The 17,568-nt window shown below is 38.8% G+C and overlaps 1 protein-coding gene across 1 annotated transcript; it reads left to right on the plus strand.

Annotated features, from left to right (window-relative positions):
• Window positions 1-1,292: 1,292 nt before the first annotated feature.
• On the plus strand, window positions 1,293-17,555 carry LOC105006562 (cytochrome P450 4B1). The gene is made up of 12 exons (XM_010865161.5): window positions 1,293-1,897; window positions 2,100-2,244; window positions 2,356-2,400; window positions 2,658-2,785; window positions 3,902-4,038; window positions 4,447-4,601; window positions 6,569-6,675; window positions 7,746-7,936; window positions 13,652-13,785; window positions 14,816-14,880; window positions 16,171-16,253; window positions 16,862-17,555. The coding sequence occupies exons 1-12, from the start codon at window positions 1,556-1,558 to the stop codon at window positions 17,037-17,039; spliced, it is 1,710 nt and encodes a 569-aa protein (XP_010863463.3). The 5' UTR covers window positions 1,293-1,555; the 3' UTR covers window positions 17,040-17,555.
• The last annotated feature ends 13 nt before the right edge of the window (window positions 17,556-17,568 follow it).

Raw genomic sequence — 17,568 nt, forward strand, 5'->3', positions numbered from 1 at the left:
TAAAATGTAATGTCTAATATAGAAAACATTGCATCAGCACAAACGAAAATTTTAAATGCACAAATCAGCACAAACAATTGAGCCTATTTCAATGGAATTTTGACCATATTGGGGGGCTGGTGACACCATACCCTACAATTAAATATCCCACTTCTCCCTGAGACCGCTTTTGCCCCCAGCAAGACCACCGAAAGACTGCTACCATCCACTCTACCATCCCCGCCCACAAGGCCGCAGTCTCTCCCACCCCCGCCAACTGGACCATGTTCAACACATTGAATATATGAAAACAAAAAAGTCATCCAGCAAGCAACCAGCCAAGCAAGCCAGCAGGCAACCAAAAGGGGGGAAAAAGCAGGGCAAGAGAAGCAAATCTCCTTGCGAAGTCTGCAACACCCACTATGGTGACCCAAATGACCCTAAGGCTAATGAGGAATGGGTAAAATGTGATCCATGTTCTGCCTGGTTTCATGAGAGCTGTGGTGAAGAGAATGGTATCTGTGATGACGATGGTTTCATTTGCAAAGACTGTGTTTGAAAAATGTTTTCATCACACACAAACATATCAGTTATCAATTTTGAATGTGAATTTTTGTAATTTGCACATTTCGTTCTAAATGTGTTGTTCACACACACACACACACACACACACACACACACACACACACACACACACACACACACACACACACACACACACACACACACACACACACACACACACACACACACACACACACACACACACACACACCAGTTCACTGATCTATGCTGTTCCAAAATGAACTTTTTTTAATGGCACATATGAATATGTTTGTTTAATGCATATTAAATGTTATGTGGCTGTATAAGCAAATGTGTTTTAAAATTAAAATTGAGGATAAATTACTATTTCCCTTTGCAGTTTGACTGGCCCATTTTACCTGAAACAGCTGGCCCATTTCACCTGAAACTGCTTATGCAAAAAATGTTGGCACAGCTGATGTTTCAAGAACTGCAGGGCCTAAATAATTATATTTTATTACATAATTTCAACACAACATGATCACAAAACACTCATTATTAATAATAAAAACACATGGAAAAGGCATATATGGTATTGTATTATTGTCCATAACGATTTACCAAAAATTTTTACCATTTTACCTGATATCACCCTATAGCAGAATCCACCCCCATACTATCCACACCGGTCTCTACCTTGAGGGGCGTCGCTTCGGTTTGGCGAAACATTATGTCCATATAACATGAACTCTGCTCACCATAAATGGGCATTCGGAGTCCTTTCGGTGATCCGGCTCCGTTCAAGTGAAAGAGTCGGCTCATTTAGCTCCTGGGCGGCTCTTCCTTTAAAATGCTTAAAAAATAACCACAGCCATAAAAAAAGTGCACATCTCGAATCGAATATATAGGCTAGAATTGTAAGCACGTAAAATGCAGGTTTGAATATGCTAAATTGAACTGTTTTACTGAAGTTATCACTTTATAAAATGCGCGTGGGACACAACGACACGCTCTCCCACCCTTGTATCGTTGTTTGAGCTGAACTAAATGAATGAAGGGGCCAAATGATAATGCGATTCGGTTCCCCAAGTTCACCAAAAAGAGCTGCTCAAAAAGAGCTTTTGTTTCGCGAACCTCTCAACAGCCTACCCTCCTTTGTTTAATGTTGTCAATTAGCCTCGAAAGTTCGATGTTTAATATAATGGCGTTATTTGAACCTTTGAAGAAATTAACGCTTGACTGCATTTGCATTCATAATTTGGTTGCAATATTTTGCTTGGTCTATGCGATTCTTAAAATCTCAAAACTTATTGTCAAAAGAAATGAATGCATTCAAGCTCTGCAGCCATTCCTGGGTCCTCCAAAACACTGGTTTTTCGGCCATATCAGAGAGGTAAGCTATATTTCTTCAACGTGCTAATTGCGTGAAAGCAACATTGTTGGCTTCGTCTGCAATGTTTTACCGTCTATTTTAGGCCTCGTTTGTAACATTTACCAACGCTTTTTATGCTTCGTCTTCTGTAACATTTTAACATCGATTTCGGCTTCGTGCACGTACATTGCCTGTATATAAATACAAAGTATTATTCTTCCAGTTTAAACAAGATGGGACCGATTTGTTCAAGATTGTCGAATGGGCAGAATCCTACCCACTGGCGATGTCAATGTGGTTTGGTCCGTTTGTTGCCTTCCTAAATATTCACCATCCAGATTATGTCAAAGCCATCTTAACATCAACAGGTGAGTCTCTGTGGAACTCTGCAATATCATACACCATCATAAGAAATTGCATGGATTTTGGCCTTATTGTAAACTAGCTGCAACAGCTGTTTATGCTTCCTTTCTGACCAGAGCCCAAGGATGACCTTTCGTATTCATTTCTTATTCCATGGATCGGTAAGGTTGCATTTTCTTTTCAGTAAGCATACATTTTGACCTAACAAAATAAACAATGTTTTAATAAGAATGCTGTCATAATTCAACCTTTTAGATATAAAGGGGGCAATCTTGATTTAAAAAAGCATTCTGACGTAGGACACTTCATTCGACAACTGACACTGCGGTTATGGTTATCATATGCTGTATTCTTCTATTGCCTGAACAGTCAAATGTGTTTTCCTAATGTGCTGTCTGGCCCATCCTTCCCTCCCCAGGAGATGGTTTACTGGTGTCTAAAGGTCAGAAGTGGTTCCGCCACAGAAGGCTCCTGACCCCAGGTTTTCATTATGACGTTTTAAAGCCCTATATCAAGCTTATGTCCGATTCTGCTAAAACAATGCTGGTGTGTTCTTCTAGCTCTTAGAGCATTATATTACAGCTAGGTTAACACATTTCTGCGTGTAAAAAAAGTCATTGTAAGAAGGCATATTAAATATTCTCCTGTGTTTTATTGCTATGCTAATTAGCTGTATTTTGGCGTAAGCTGCTAAGGTGGTAACGCAGTAGGGGAAGTGTTTTAAAATACATAACTTTTTATTCTGTGCAAGACTACTAAAGGACAATTTTATTTGATGTGGTTCTTCAACCTGAACGTTGTCTATGACCCTGTTATCAATGGTTCAATTTACTTAACACAGTCATTACAAACTTGCTGACTTTAGCCACTACTAAATCATTGGATGTGTTAGAAGCATGTGCAGACCAAATCCCTATGAAGTAGAAATAAAAAATGTTTTTATCTGCAAGCAGCTTTGAGCAAATTTCAGCACTCAGCTACTGTTGGCCTTTTAACACCACTTTTGTGCCTAGAGACCTTATGTTAGTGGATGGATACCATTTCCTCAGTGGCGCCTCCATGTGACCAAAAGGAACCATAGTTTACATAATTTAGCTTGATTCTTGACCCTGAGTATTGTGCCTAATGTAATCTTTTACTTACATAGACGGCAAATTAAGTTACGTGAAGATTGGTCTTTTAGTACTATTTGGAGTAGGATTTAAAGCATTTTTAAAAAATCTAATCACAAAGTCCATCATGGTGCAGGTAATGGCTCCAAATGGCAAATATGTTCCTTGTGAAAACATGAGCTGAGTGACCTGAGCTAACAAAGTTGTCTTGTTCAATAGCTGCCCATATGGTCAGTCGGAATATGTTTGAGGGGCGTACACCCGTTGGGCCTTTCATGGGCGTTTGTGCTATTTTATGTATCAACAGTGGAGAATAATAGTGAGCGGCAAGAAAATAGGTTTTCACCAGTGAATTGTTGAAACTATAGGAAGGGGTGTATTTTGAGATGATTTTTAAAACTTTATTTCTATTTATTTTGACCGGTGGCTAAAATTAGCTGATGTTTTGACTGTTTACAGAAAAATGAGCCATGAATGCCTTTCTCCTTGTACATTTTTCAAGATGAGGAAACGTGTAACTTCAGGCTTTCTCGCGCTCTTTGTGTTCCAGGACAAATGGGACAGTCTGTCAGAACGTGATGAGTCATTTGAGTTGTTTGAGCATGTGAGCCTCATGACATTGGACACCATTATGAAGTGCGCTTTCAGCTCCAACACTAACTGCCAGGTGGCGCGAGGTGGAGAGGGGTCCGTCAAATCTATTCTAAATTTTCTATATCGCATTTTGTGTCTGTTATTTATTCATACCATGTTTGGTTACTGTGGAAAATGTAACCATAAACTCCAACCTAATACTATAAATACCTCTCTGATAATTCAGGCTTAGGGTCCTGGGAAAATTGATATAGGATCACATTGCTGTTAGGTTTATTAATATGATTAGACAGAGGGGACCTTATCCTAGATCAGCACTTAAATATGATTGTATATATTTATTACCTATAGTACTAAATGTTTTTGGTTATGTAGGGAGGAGAGGGGATGACCCTGATTATCATCAGAGCCAACATGTGTGACTATGGGCTCATAGATATCCCAGGGTCTACCTATATGTATCCATTAAGAGATGTTCTCGTTTTCCCTTTTCTTTTCTAGTGAAATCAACTCGTACATCAAGGCTGTGTATGACCTCAGTAATCTGGTAAATATCCGTTTCCGCATCTTTCCGTACCACAGCGATTGGCTCTTCAACCTCAGCCCACATGGATATCAGTTCCGGAAAGCATGCAAGATTGCCCAGAGTCATACAGGTGCGTTCTGTGTTATCTCCTGCACAAGCAAACCCAATACAGTGAAATGGCATTGTGCGTTATCTTTTTTCCTGTAGCACAATTATCTGTGCATTTCCCATTGACTCTGGACAATACACTGCCAAAAGTATGTGGACATCAAATCATCAAGCATCTTTCAAAATCACGGGCATGGATAGATATTTGAACATTGCTGCATTGATTTGTTTCCATTCAGCCACGAGCATTAGTGATGTTGGGCAATAAGGCCTGGCTCGCAGTCACCGTGTCAGTTCATCCCAAAGGTGTTCGATGGGGTTGAGGTCAGGGCTCTTTGACTTCCAGTCAAGTTCTTCCACACCGGTCTCGACAAACCATTTCTGAATGGACCTCGCTAAATGCACAGGAGCCTTGTCATGCTAAAACAGGAAAGAGTCAGGAAAACAGAATTATATAGAATGTCATTTTATGCTGCAGTGTTAAGATTTTTCTTTACCGAAACGAATGGGCCTGAACTCTGAAAAACAGCCCTGTGCCGTTATCCCTCCTTTACCCAACTTTATATGAAATCACTATTCATTTAGGCAGGTAGCAATGTCCTGGCATCCACCAAACTTAGATTTGTCTGTTAGACTGCCAGATTGTGAAGCATGATTCATCATTCTAGAGAACATGCTTCTACCTACCCAGAGTCATTGTCGGGAGTGCATATAAGCATGTGGGGGCCATATACACTACTGAGTCACATTACGAGTTGCTGTGATGAAATTCACACGAGTTGGAACAACCTGTGATTTCAATTGTTTACTTCGATTTTCGGTGTTCGTTTGAATCCAGCCCTCAATCGATTGGTGTCTTTGATTTCCATTGACTGTTATATCATTTTGTAACACAATGTTCAGTAAAGATTTTGTTCGAGATGTGTGATTTAAGTGTTCCCTTAATTTTTTTGGGCAGTGTATATGCCCGATTTTAATTTGATGCCGGCAACATGTTTCAATAAAGCTGGGGAAAAAAGACTGGAAAAGCTGTGTAATGCTGGAAAAAAAACTGATGGAACATCTCTGAACTAGTTAGGTTAATTGGCAAGAGGTCAGTAACTTATTGGGCACAAAAAGAACATCCCATAGAGGATAAGTCTTTCAGAAGTAAAGAGGGGTTCACCACTCTGTGAAAGAATGTGCAGGCAAAAAGTGCAACAATGTCAAATTGCAAAGAGTTTGGGGATCTCATCTACGGTACATAATATAATTAAAAGATTCAGAGAATCTAGAGGAATCTCTGTATTCAATGGACAAGGCCAAAAAACAGTATTGGAGGGCCGTGATCTTCGGGCCCTCAGTCGGTCGTTAAACCTGGGCGTTGGGGCTATAGCCCTAGGTCGTTTATGAATAACCCCTGATCTCAAATGGACCAATAATAATAATAAAATATCCACTGATCTATTCATCAATAATTCCAATCATGCATTATGACAATGTAGACTTGTAGGCCGCTAGCGTGTACATCGAAATGTTCTGCATGTACATTCAAAACCCTGTACTTTCTGTCCCGGGCGGGGTGGGGGGTGGGTTATGCCCCAAATGGGCAGCATTGCATTAAAAACAGACATGATTCTGTAGTGGAAATCACTGCATGGGCTTTAGAGACCACTGAAGCTTTTTCTTTCCTTTCCAAAAAAGTCGAAAAGGAAGATTTGGAGTGAGGATCAGAAAGTTTAAAATTAAGAGACCACAGCAAATTGAACCCTTCTGTTCCTCAATCAAAACCTTCCTTTTTGACTTTTTTGGAAAGGAAAGAAAAAGCTGCAGTGGTCTCTTAATTTTCCCCAGAGCTGTAAGGAATGGGTGTGGCTGAAATGGCTGAAATCTGCTATTTAAACTTTGGCCATGTTCTTTTCAGGCACAGACTGAACACAGACTGAACAATGTTATAACCATGTCATGATTGTGCTTTGGTGATCTTCTGTTGATGTCCCCTGCTTGTAGAACAAATCATACGAAATCGAAAAGAAGCCTTAAAGGATGAAGAGGAACTCCACAGGATAAAGGCTAAGAAAAACATTGACTTTCTGGATATCCTGCTTTGCGCTAGAGTACGTCAATTCATTTACACTATTATTCTTAGCCAAGGTGGGAGAAAAATGCATTACAATAATTTGCAGTTTTCATGCATCTGGCAATCAGATTTTAATCACCTAGCTAATTTTATACATTTGACTGTTATACACTACTGTGCCATTAATGTAATAAATTCACTGGATAATTTGTTTAAACTATTTCATTGGCGTTGATATAGTAATTGAAGCCAAATAAAAAAATATCTAAGCATTATAGCCAACACAACCAGGGTGCTGGAGTTTCTTTTCTAATCAGTATATTATTCCCCAAGCAGCTGGTAAAACTGTAGTCTGGTTTCCTGCACCATCATGACAACTCCTGGTTAATCATAATATATATATTTTTTAATATAGCTCACATCCAAAATGACCGAAATGCATTGATGATAGCATACATTTTCGTAACAATAGTACTTTAAAATGTATTAATTAAGGGGGAAGAGAGGTGAATAATGAGCCAATTGGAAGCATGGGGATGATTGTGTCCATAATGGAATGAGGGACAAATTGCAAATGTTGCCCAGACAGATCTGGAGCCAGGCTAGTACCACTATAGGTTTGTAAGTTACTGTAATTCCCCGTTTATAACCCGCAGTGTGTATAAAGCGTACCATTAATGTTATGGCTTTGTATGTATACAAACCTGAGTATTAACCGACACCCATATATAAACCACATTTGGCCAGAGAATTTTGACTCATACACTGTACATTAATATTAAACCTCTGTCATAGGGCACTACCATAATTTGTTGAATATTAAAATGTTTTTGAAAGCTCTAACACCATTTGTATCATATCTGCTGCATGAGTTGGAGACCTACGTCATAAAGCACTCATCTGTGAAAACGGTTGCCAGTGGAAACAGTTTTAAAAATGTCAACTTGTGTATTAGCCACAACCATGTATTAACATCTGGTAGAGTTTTTTTTTTTTTTTTAAACCATGGTTTATAAACAGGAAATTACAGTATACCTTTTCAAGGGAATGAAGCCAAACCAGGAAGAACATGAAGGTTCTAATTGGTCCTTATCACTTTGAATCCAGGACGAGAACCAGCAGGGCCTATCGGATGAAGCTATCCGAGCAGAGGTGGACACGTTCATGTTCGAGGGCCATGACACCACAGCCAGTGGCATCTCCTGGACCTTGTACAGCCTGGCCTGCAACCCAGAGCATCAGCAGATCTGCAGGGACGAGATCATCAGCGCCCTGGAGGGGAGGGACTTTATGGAATGGTAGGCTGGTCTATAAATTACCTGAGTGGGAGAAGCGGAGTAAGAGTCCTAACATAGATTAAAGTATACATAATTACGACCACTGCCCTATAGCTTGTATCAGAAATAATAAAATCCAATGTGCCTTACTCCTCAAAATTAAGAGAAACTACAGGCGTTTTAATGAACACACTTTTTTACATGATCTTAACCTGAGTAACCTTGATTTGTATTTTTTACCTGATGTAGAGCAGGCTCTAGTGCATTTGACAAGTATTTTTAATTCCATTGCTGATAAGCATTCTCCTGTCAAAAGGGTACAAGTGAGGAATAGTTCCAATCCCTGGTTCAGTTCAGTTCTCTCTGATGCTATTTATATAGATACGGCATGGGCTAAGGCCAGAAAATCAGCGTCAAGTTCTGATTGGCTAGCTTTTAGGCAGCTGAGAAACTTGTGCACAAACAGTTTCAGGAAAAAAAACTTCACTAGATTCAGGAAATCAGTAAAAACATTGAAGAACAGTTCATACACTACCTTACCAAAACAATTAGTTTTGGAGACGTACTTTTACTGACAAAAATACTATTACTGATGCATTTAATAGCCACTTTATTATGGTGAGCAACCTCCTTGAAACAATTAACAGGGAAGATGACACAAACCTTTGTTAATAATCACAGTTGTTATACACTGCATGCACAATTATTAGGCAAGTGATTATTCTGATTGTATCATTATTTCTATGCACATTTTTCCAACTCCAAACCATATAAACTTGAATGCTCATTGGATTTAATAATTTTCAGGTGATATGTATTTGTGTAATGACGGAGGGTCTGGCAACAGTATATAACACCTTATATCAAGTTGTGCATAATTATTAGGCAGCTTCATGACCTCAGGTAAAATGGGCCATAAAAGAGATTTAACTGACACTGATGAGTCATAAGTTGTAAAACGCCCTTCAACTATTGAGGCGTGACCACCGGACACTAAGGTTTTGTTGCGAATAGTCAACTGGGGCGCAAAAAAATGCATGGAGGAGAAAATACGCAAATGAACTGCAAAATCATATTCCAGAACTGCAACCTACCTGGAGTGTCCAGAAGGTGTCAAGTGTTCAGAGACATAGCCACGGTCAAGAAGGCTGAAAGAAGACCACCACTGAATAAGATTCACATGTTGAATCATATAGATTGGGCTAAGAAATACCTGAGGTTTTATGGACAGATGAAATGAGTGACTCTTGATGGACCAGATGGATGGGCCTGTGGCTGAGATTTACAGTCAGGGAAGACAATACACCTCTTTGAACAGCATTTGGGAGTCTGTGGTTGCTGCTTCAGTGAAAGTTGGTTGTGAACAGATCAAGAAACTGACAGACTGCATGGATGGAAGGCTCATAGCAATTATTGAAAAGAAGGGTCAGAAATGTTATTTAATTTTCATTTTGTGTTACTTATTTTTTGCACTTACACTAAAAATTGAGAATAAACAAGTGAGCTGGAGAAATTATTTTTGTAATTTAGTTGCCTAATAATTGTACACACATTGTTGCCTAATAATTGTGCACACGTAACTATAATCGTAACGACATTTTGTTTTAGATGACATCTCTAAGGCCTTGAGAAACTAAGTTGTGTTGCTTTATTCAATAACCTGTCCAAGGCCTTTGATACTGTGATCATCCTGGAAAAACAGTTTTCCTTGGGTTTGGAATTTAATATATGCTTGTTGTTTAAAAATGGCCTTAGTGACGAAACTCAAGCTGTTGTCACAGATGGGTGTACATTTTGTATTAATTGCAGTCCATAAAGTAGTTCCCCAGAGTTCGGTTTTGGGTCCTTTATTTTTTACCATATACATTTGTGCTCATAAGTTTGCATACCCTGCCTGAAATTGGGAAATTTTGGCATTGATTTAGAAAATATGACTGATCGTCCAAAAAACTATTTTATTTTAGGATAGTGATCATATGAAGCCATTTATTATCACATAGTTTGGCTCATTTTTAAATCATAATGATAACACAAATCACCCAAATGGCCCTGATCAAAAGTTGACATACCCTTGAATGTTTGGCCTTGTTACAGACACACAAGGTGACACACCCCGGTGAAAATGGCAATTAAAAGTGAATTTCCCACAGCTGTGGCTTTTTAAATTGCAATTAGTGTCTGTGTATAAATAGTCAATGAGTTTGTTAGCTCTCACGTGGATGCACTGAGCAGGCTAGATACTGAGCCATGGGGAGCAGAAAAGAACTGTCAAAAGACAAGCGTAACAAGGTAATGGAACTTTATAAAGATGGAAAAGGATATAAAAAGATATCCAAAGCCTTGCAAATGCCAGTTCAATCACTTATTAAGGAGTGGAAAATTCGGGGATCGCTTGATACCAAGCCAAGGTCAGGTAGACCAAGAAAAATTTCAGCCAAAACTGCCAGAAGAATTGTTTGGGATACAAAGAAAAACCCACAGGTAACCTCAGGAGAAACAGACTGCTCTAGAAAAAGAGGGTGTGGTGGTTTCATGGAGCACAATACGACGATACTTGAACAAAAATTGGCTGCATGGTTGAGTTGTCAGAAAGAAGCCTTTACTGCGCCAATGCCACAAAAAAGCCTGGTAACAATATGCCTGACAACACCTTGACACACCTCATAGCTTCTGGCACACTGTAATTTGGAGTGATAAGACCAAAAAAGAGCTTTATGGTCACAACCATAAGTGCTACATTTGGAAAGGGGTCAACAAGGCCTATAGTGAACAGAATACCATCCCCACTGTGAAGCATGGTGGTGGCTCACTGATGTTTTTGGGGTGTGTGAGCTCTAAAGGCACTGGGAATCTTGTGAAAATTGATTGCAAGATGAATGCATCATGTTATCAGAAAATACTGGCAGACAATTTGCATTCTTCTGCACAAAAACTGTGCATGGGACGCTCTTTGACTTTCCAGCACGACAATGGCCCTAAGCAAAAGGCCAAGTTGACCCTTGTGATCGTACTTCCATCGATCAGAACTTTGTAAGGAATAAAGATAGAGACAAATTTATCTTGGCACAATAAATAGTTTAAACGTGTCAAAAGCTTACAAGATAATCATCTGAGGAGTCTCTAAAACATTTGGAAATACATTTGATACTTATAGGGTGGAGAAAATAATCTGCATGATCATACCACAAAAACAACACATGTTCCTTATCCTTATCTGAACATGGGGACATTAATCAGTAAGAATACATCAGTTTAAGAAATTACCATAACACCCTCCAGTGGTTACAGCAGAAAAAGGTGAGGGTTCTGGAGTTTTTTCACTCATGTTTTCTTTACAAATGGTTACATACAGGTGCTGGTCATATAATTAGAATATCATCAAAAAAGTTGATTTATGTCAGTAATTCCAATCAAAAAGTGAAACTTGTATATTATATTCACTCATTACACACAGACTGATATATTTGAAATATTTCAAATTTCAAATATTTCTTTTATTTGTGATGATTAACTGACAACTAATGAATATCCCAAATTCAGTATCTCGGAAAATTTGAATATTACTTAAGACCAATACAAAAAAAAGATTTTCAGAAATGTTGGCCAACTGAAAAGTATGAACAAGCACTCAATACTTAGTTGGGGCTCCTTTTTCCTGAATTACTGCAGCAATGCAGGGTGGCATGGAGCTGATCAGTCTGTGGCACTGCTCAGGTGTTATGAGAGCCCATCTCCATAAAGTTCAGCAGCAGGAAGCATGAAGTGCTCTATAACTTCCTGGTAGACGGCTGTGTTGACCTTGGACCTCAGAAAACACAGTGGACCAACACCAGCAGATGACATGGCACCCCAAACCATCACTGACTGTGGAAACTTTACACTGGACTTCAAGCAACGTGGATTCTGTGCCTCTCCTCTCTTCCTCCAGACTCTGGGACTTTGATTTCCAAAGGAAATGCAAAATGTACTTTCATCAGAGAACATAACTCAGCAACAGTCCAGTCCTTTTTGTCTTTAGCCCAGGCGAGATGCTTCTGACGCTGTGTCTTGTTCAAGAGTGGCTTGACACAAGGAATGCGACAGCTGAAACCCATGTCTTGCATACGTCTGTGCGTGGTGGTTCTTGAAGCACTGACTCCAGCTGCAGTCCACTCTTTGTGAATCTCCCCCACATTTTTGAATGGGTTTTGTTTCACAATCCTCTCCAGGGTGCAGTTATCCCTATTGCTTGTATACTTTTTTTTTTTCCCTACCACATCTTTTCCTTCCCTTCGCCTCTCCATTAATGTGCTTGGACACAGACCTCTGTGAACAGCCAGCCTCTTCAGCAATGACGTTTTGCGTCTTGCCCTCCTTGTGCAAGGTGTCAATGGTCGTCTTTTGGACAGCTGTCAAGTCAGCAGTCTTCCCCATGATTGTGTTGCCTACAGAACTAGACTGAGAGACCATTTAAAGGCCTTTGCAGGTGTTTTGGGTTAATTAGCTGATTAGAGTGTGGCACCAGGTGTCTTCAATATTGAACCTTTTCACAATATTCAAATTTTATGGGTTACTGAATTTGGGGTTTTCATTAGTTGTTAGTTATAATCATCAAAATTTAAATAAATAAACACTCGAAATATATCAGTCTGTGTGGAATGAATGTATACATTATACAAGTTTCACTTTTTGAAATAAATCAATATTCTAATTATATGACAAGCACCTGTATATCACCAATTCTCCAAGGGTATTCAAACTTTTGAGCACAACTGTATATATAAATTCTAATAGAAAATGTGTTGGACACTGTAATTTTCGCTTTTATGCTGATGAGTTTTTTTATACAGCTGCGCCATCACTTGCACCAGCGTTTTTGTACTCACAATTTGATTTCTGGGTTTTACTAAATTTGCTTATAGATCTTCGGTTGGTTTTAAATGCAAATCAAAATAAGTACATGGATTTAGAACGTGTTTCCTTGTACAAATACCTTGGAATTTGGTTGGATGACAAACTCTCTGTTAACATATCGAGTTCATAAAAAAGCTGATGCTGAAGAAAAAAGCATGTTGGTTTTATCACTTTTTGTACACACCACTGTAATTTATACACTACTGTTGGTTGGGAATCATTGTCCTTCAGCCAGGCACGGCTTACTGTTTGTTTATAAAACTGTCCTGCAGAAACTTCCTACATATCTGGCACTGAAAATTAGATTGAGACAGAGAAACTACCACACACGGGCATGGGATTGGCTTGTACCTGCAGTGCCTCAGGCCCCCTCTGAGTTGAATAAAATGTTACCAACCACGCCCCCCTGACTTGGGATTCTATTCAGGAAGACCTGAAGTTGAAGATCACTGTTTTTGCATTTTAAACACTTGTTGGTTGAACATTTTACAGTGAATTATGTTTTCTGTAAAAAAATATATTTTTTACCTGTTTCTAATCTGTTATTTTGTATGTTTTATTGCTGCAGGTGTACTACAGAGCACCATTGAAAATATACCTGTCTAAATAACATTTAAAAAATAAGCATGGTTTAGTCAGGATTAAAATGATTAAATATGTTGGGCTCATCTGATCTAATAAATAGTTGGTAATAATTAGGTTGTTACCTAACTAGTATCAAAGCTGTTCCTTTACTTTAAATGAATCATGATATATTAACTATTAATAATGGAGACACAAAATTCATTGCAACATGTTAACTAAAATCAAATGTATATAAAGTACATGTTCTGTATTCCTTAGGGAGGATCTCAGTAAAATGCCATACACAACCATGTGTATTAAGGAATCCCTCCGCCTCTACCCGCCTGTACCTGGGATATCCAGGAAAACTACCAAACCCATTACATTCTTTGATGGAAGGTCTGTGCCTGGAGGTAAACTTACCAAACCTATACGGATAAAAGTAGGCATTATGGTTGGTGATGAAACAAACCACTTGATCAACCACCTTAGGGATTCAGAGAACATTTTGAGGAACATTTAAGACATTAAATCTAGTCCTGGATTTACTCAAATGTTAATTGGAGGCCCTACAGGATGATACTTATTCTGCATCCCAGAGATTTTCCTCTAGTGGGACATTAACTGGTACTGTTGAAACTTCACATTCAACTTCTTTTTAAATATTTACAGTACCACTCAAACGTTTGAAAATGCTTCAGGTGGCTGGGTAAGAGTGTCCAAACATTTGACTGGTACTGTATATCATAAATATTTGTATTGAATTTTATGCTTGAAAGACAAGAGGTTTTGCTGAAAGTAGGTCGTATTTAGGACACGCTGGAGCAGTATGTGTACCGCAGGAACCAGCTTAGGCCACTGCAGTGTTAAACTTCAACAAGAACATTATGAATCTGTCTAGTTCAGAAGGGTATTAACAGGCCCATCCTTAGCCTTATGGGGACACTTGGCACCATTTGGTTGGGAGGGCCACTAACTTTCTGCACATTATTTTTATTTATTATTTACAATTCTTCCCATTCTGACATACCTTTATATTATCCATGTAAGAATTACTAAGAAAATCCATGAGGGCAGCCTGGATTTCAAGGCTTCTTGGTACATGCCCTGAATGCCCAGACGGTTTTCATGGCCATGATTACTAGAAGGTTACTATTATTACTAAACTACCAATCTACATACTGTTATGGGTAATTGAGGAACTTTCTGCAAGAAAAACAGCTGAAAACTGCTGATGCTTGTCCAGTATGTTGTGATGCCAACTGGGGACGTCTGTTTCCCATCAGACAAGGTCCCTTGAGTAATGAGAATGTGTTTTTTTGAATACCTTTTTTTTTTTGATGTGTCCTTCTCTAGCATGCAGATATTATCACAGTCTACAGGCAACTGAACAGTCAAGCAATAACAGTCTAAATACGATATCTGTCTCTCCTCTTGCCTTAGGTTGTCTTATTGGAACAAGTATCTTTGCCATTCATAGGAACGCAACTGTTTGGGAAAACCCTAACGTAAGCAAACATTGACAAAGAATTTTGTCATGAATGTTCCCCTGGGTTATTGTAATTTAATGGGGTGTCTCGCAAACCTCAAATCATAACAAAACTAAATATTTTCTCTATTTTCTGTTTCTTAAGCTGGCTACTCCGCTATTTGCATTTCAGTTTTTGCATCTCTTTAGTGCTGACTATACACACACTCACACATACACCCAAACATGTTCACACTTAACAAGCATACTGACGCCTGAAAAAGACTTTCACACTGAAGAAAGGCTTCCGCTGCTACTGTTAATTTTCTCTCCGTATATATACACAAACCTGTAGTACTGTAATTAGGCAACCTTACATAAATATTAGGTTTCTGGCTGACAGTTATGGTTAACCTTTGGCAATGTTGCCTCAAATATGCAGCAAGGTCATACTTTCACATGCAAATTAGGTTTGTGGCAAACTTGTGATGAACTTCTGGCTAACTTTGTGGAAGACCTATGGCAAACAATAACATTTTAATCATTTAGCAAAAGTTACTTAAAATTACCCCCACAGCAACATAGGGTACAGTGTCTTTGGGACACAACAACAGTTCGCCCAGTCAGGATTCAAACCAGGACCCTTCTGATTACAGGCCTGAGTCCCTAAGCACTGAGCCACTCACACCCAATTGATTCTTTAGCCATTTTCTTGCTGCAGGTTTGCTAGAATATTTACTATTTGTTGCAAGTTTGCTGTAAATTAATGTGTTTCTGCTTGTTACCAGAAGTTTACTAGATGTTCCCTTACAAAAACAAAATGTTTGTGGCAACTTGTGGTGAACCAGTAGTGGTAATATTCTCATTGCTGCCAGAATGTTGCTGGAAGTTGGCAAACCTATGGCAAAGTTTTTTGGTAACTAATTTGCAGCAAATCAGCCACAAGTTTGCTGCAAACATTTTGTTTTTGTAAAGGCACATCGGCTCAATACTGGTAACCTCTTTGTGTAGTTATTGTTATTCCCATCAGTGCATATTTATTAGATTAATGTATTTATGCTTATTCGTATCACTGTATTCTGTGTTCCACTATTTTGGAAAAGATCCATTGCAGGGTTGGGCCTTCCAATTATGTCTTGGTTCTTCCTCCATCACTCCATTGAACTTTTTTTTTTTTTTTACATTAGCCTGTTTTTTTTTTATACTCTCTTGCCAACATCTCTAGTCATGTTTGCAGTGGCAGTACAAACAGATCTAGACACTGATAGCAAATGAAAACAGGACCATTTGCTATGTAATATCTTTCTTGGTTCTATTTGTATTCTATTAGGTCTTTGACCCACATCGATTTCTGCCAGAGAACTCTGCAAAGCGGTCCCCTCATGCTTTTGTCCCCTTCTCTGCTGGTCCAAGGTTTGTTACAGCACCATTTCACTGTTTGAGAGAGCAGCATGGTATTGCAGCAGGACTTCAGGGTTCTCTTATTTACTAGTCTGGGACTAGTGTAGCCCTACTGATTTACCTGACCAGTGAGTTTAGAGCCAGCTCTGATTGTACCCTTGGCAGTTTTATCTAGCCCAACCTCGTTAACCACTCCTCCACAGATTTTGATATGGCCGTGTTTTATTATGAAAATAAAGCTATAAACCATTGATTTTATAATACTGCATGTTATTACAAAGTGTATGTCCAGGTTTAGAACTAAAAGCTTTCAAATGTATAGGACTGAGCAGAACATGGTCATTGGTGATATTTATAACCCCTCCCTTATACATTTTTTGATTTGTCATTTGAATAATCACACTCAGTATTCCAGCTCCAAATAATGTTTCAGCCTCAGCGCACCTTCGTTTTTTTTGGGGGGTGGGGGGGGGGGGGGGTCAGTTTATTCTTTTTTGTTAGATGGTAATTTAACACAGACAAATCTAAATCAACTTACTGTGCATTCAGTTATAGTAAGTACACTAAATCAAGTAGCTACCAGAAAAGACAAATACATTTTCCATGTGGTCTTCTTCTAGAAACTGCATTGGACAGAACTTCGCCATGAATGAAATGAAGGTGGTGATCGCACAGACACTCAGGCGATATCATCTGATCGAGGACCCAACAAAAAAACCAAAGATGATTCCAAGACTGGTTCTCCGCTCACTCAATGGGATTCATCTGAAAATAAAACCTGTCCATCTTGAACCATAAGGAAAGTTATAGTTGCACTTTATAGAGGCGTAGGCAGCTGTATATCAGAATACTATCAGTTGATTTTAACATGCTCATTAACTACCAGGAAGCTCAAAAGAAAACAGTTTAAATAGGAGTTTGAAAATATTTGCAGAACCTTAACATTTACAATACACAGTAAAGGAACGTTTGAATTTGTCCTCATACCTTAACTACAACATGTATCACTCTTGAGGTGAGCAGGAACAGACTGTTTATATTGTTTTTGTTATAATGTTTGAACTTGTGATGCAACATTATTTTCTATATAACAAACATGCTCTGTGAATGATTGTTTAATAACTAGTCCTAACTAAGGACTAGGAGTGCTGGGTCAATGTTCATCTATGATAACAAGGCATAAACACTTGGCAATGGCAATCATAGAAGGTGCTGCAAGATAGACATTGCAGAAGCCATCCTTGGCAAACTGACAATATCCTGGTGTTTGACACAGCTTTCCACCATGTAAAAATAAAACTACTCTTCAATGAACACATACTGTATC

This window comes from Esox lucius, chromosome 20 (assembly GCF_011004845.1).
Source record: "Esox lucius isolate fEsoLuc1 chromosome 20, fEsoLuc1.pri, whole genome shotgun sequence".
Classification (NCBI taxonomy): Eukaryota; Metazoa; Chordata; class Actinopteri; order Esociformes; family Esocidae; genus Esox; species Esox lucius.

Bases quoted from the DNA above. Each gene is read 5' to 3' on its own strand.
- LOC105006562 (XM_010865161.5), top strand. From the start codon at position 1,556: ATGAAGGGGCCAAATGATAATGCGATTCGGTTCCCCAAGTTCACCAAA. The intron at 4,039-4,446 runs GTCCGTCAAATC...TTTCTTTTCTAG, and splicing joins GTGGCGCGAGGTGGAGAGGG to TGAAATCAACTCGTACATCA. The intron at 6,676-7,745 runs GTACGTCAATTC...CTTTGAATCCAG, and splicing joins ATATCCTGCTTTGCGCTAGA to GACGAGAACCAGCAGGGCCT.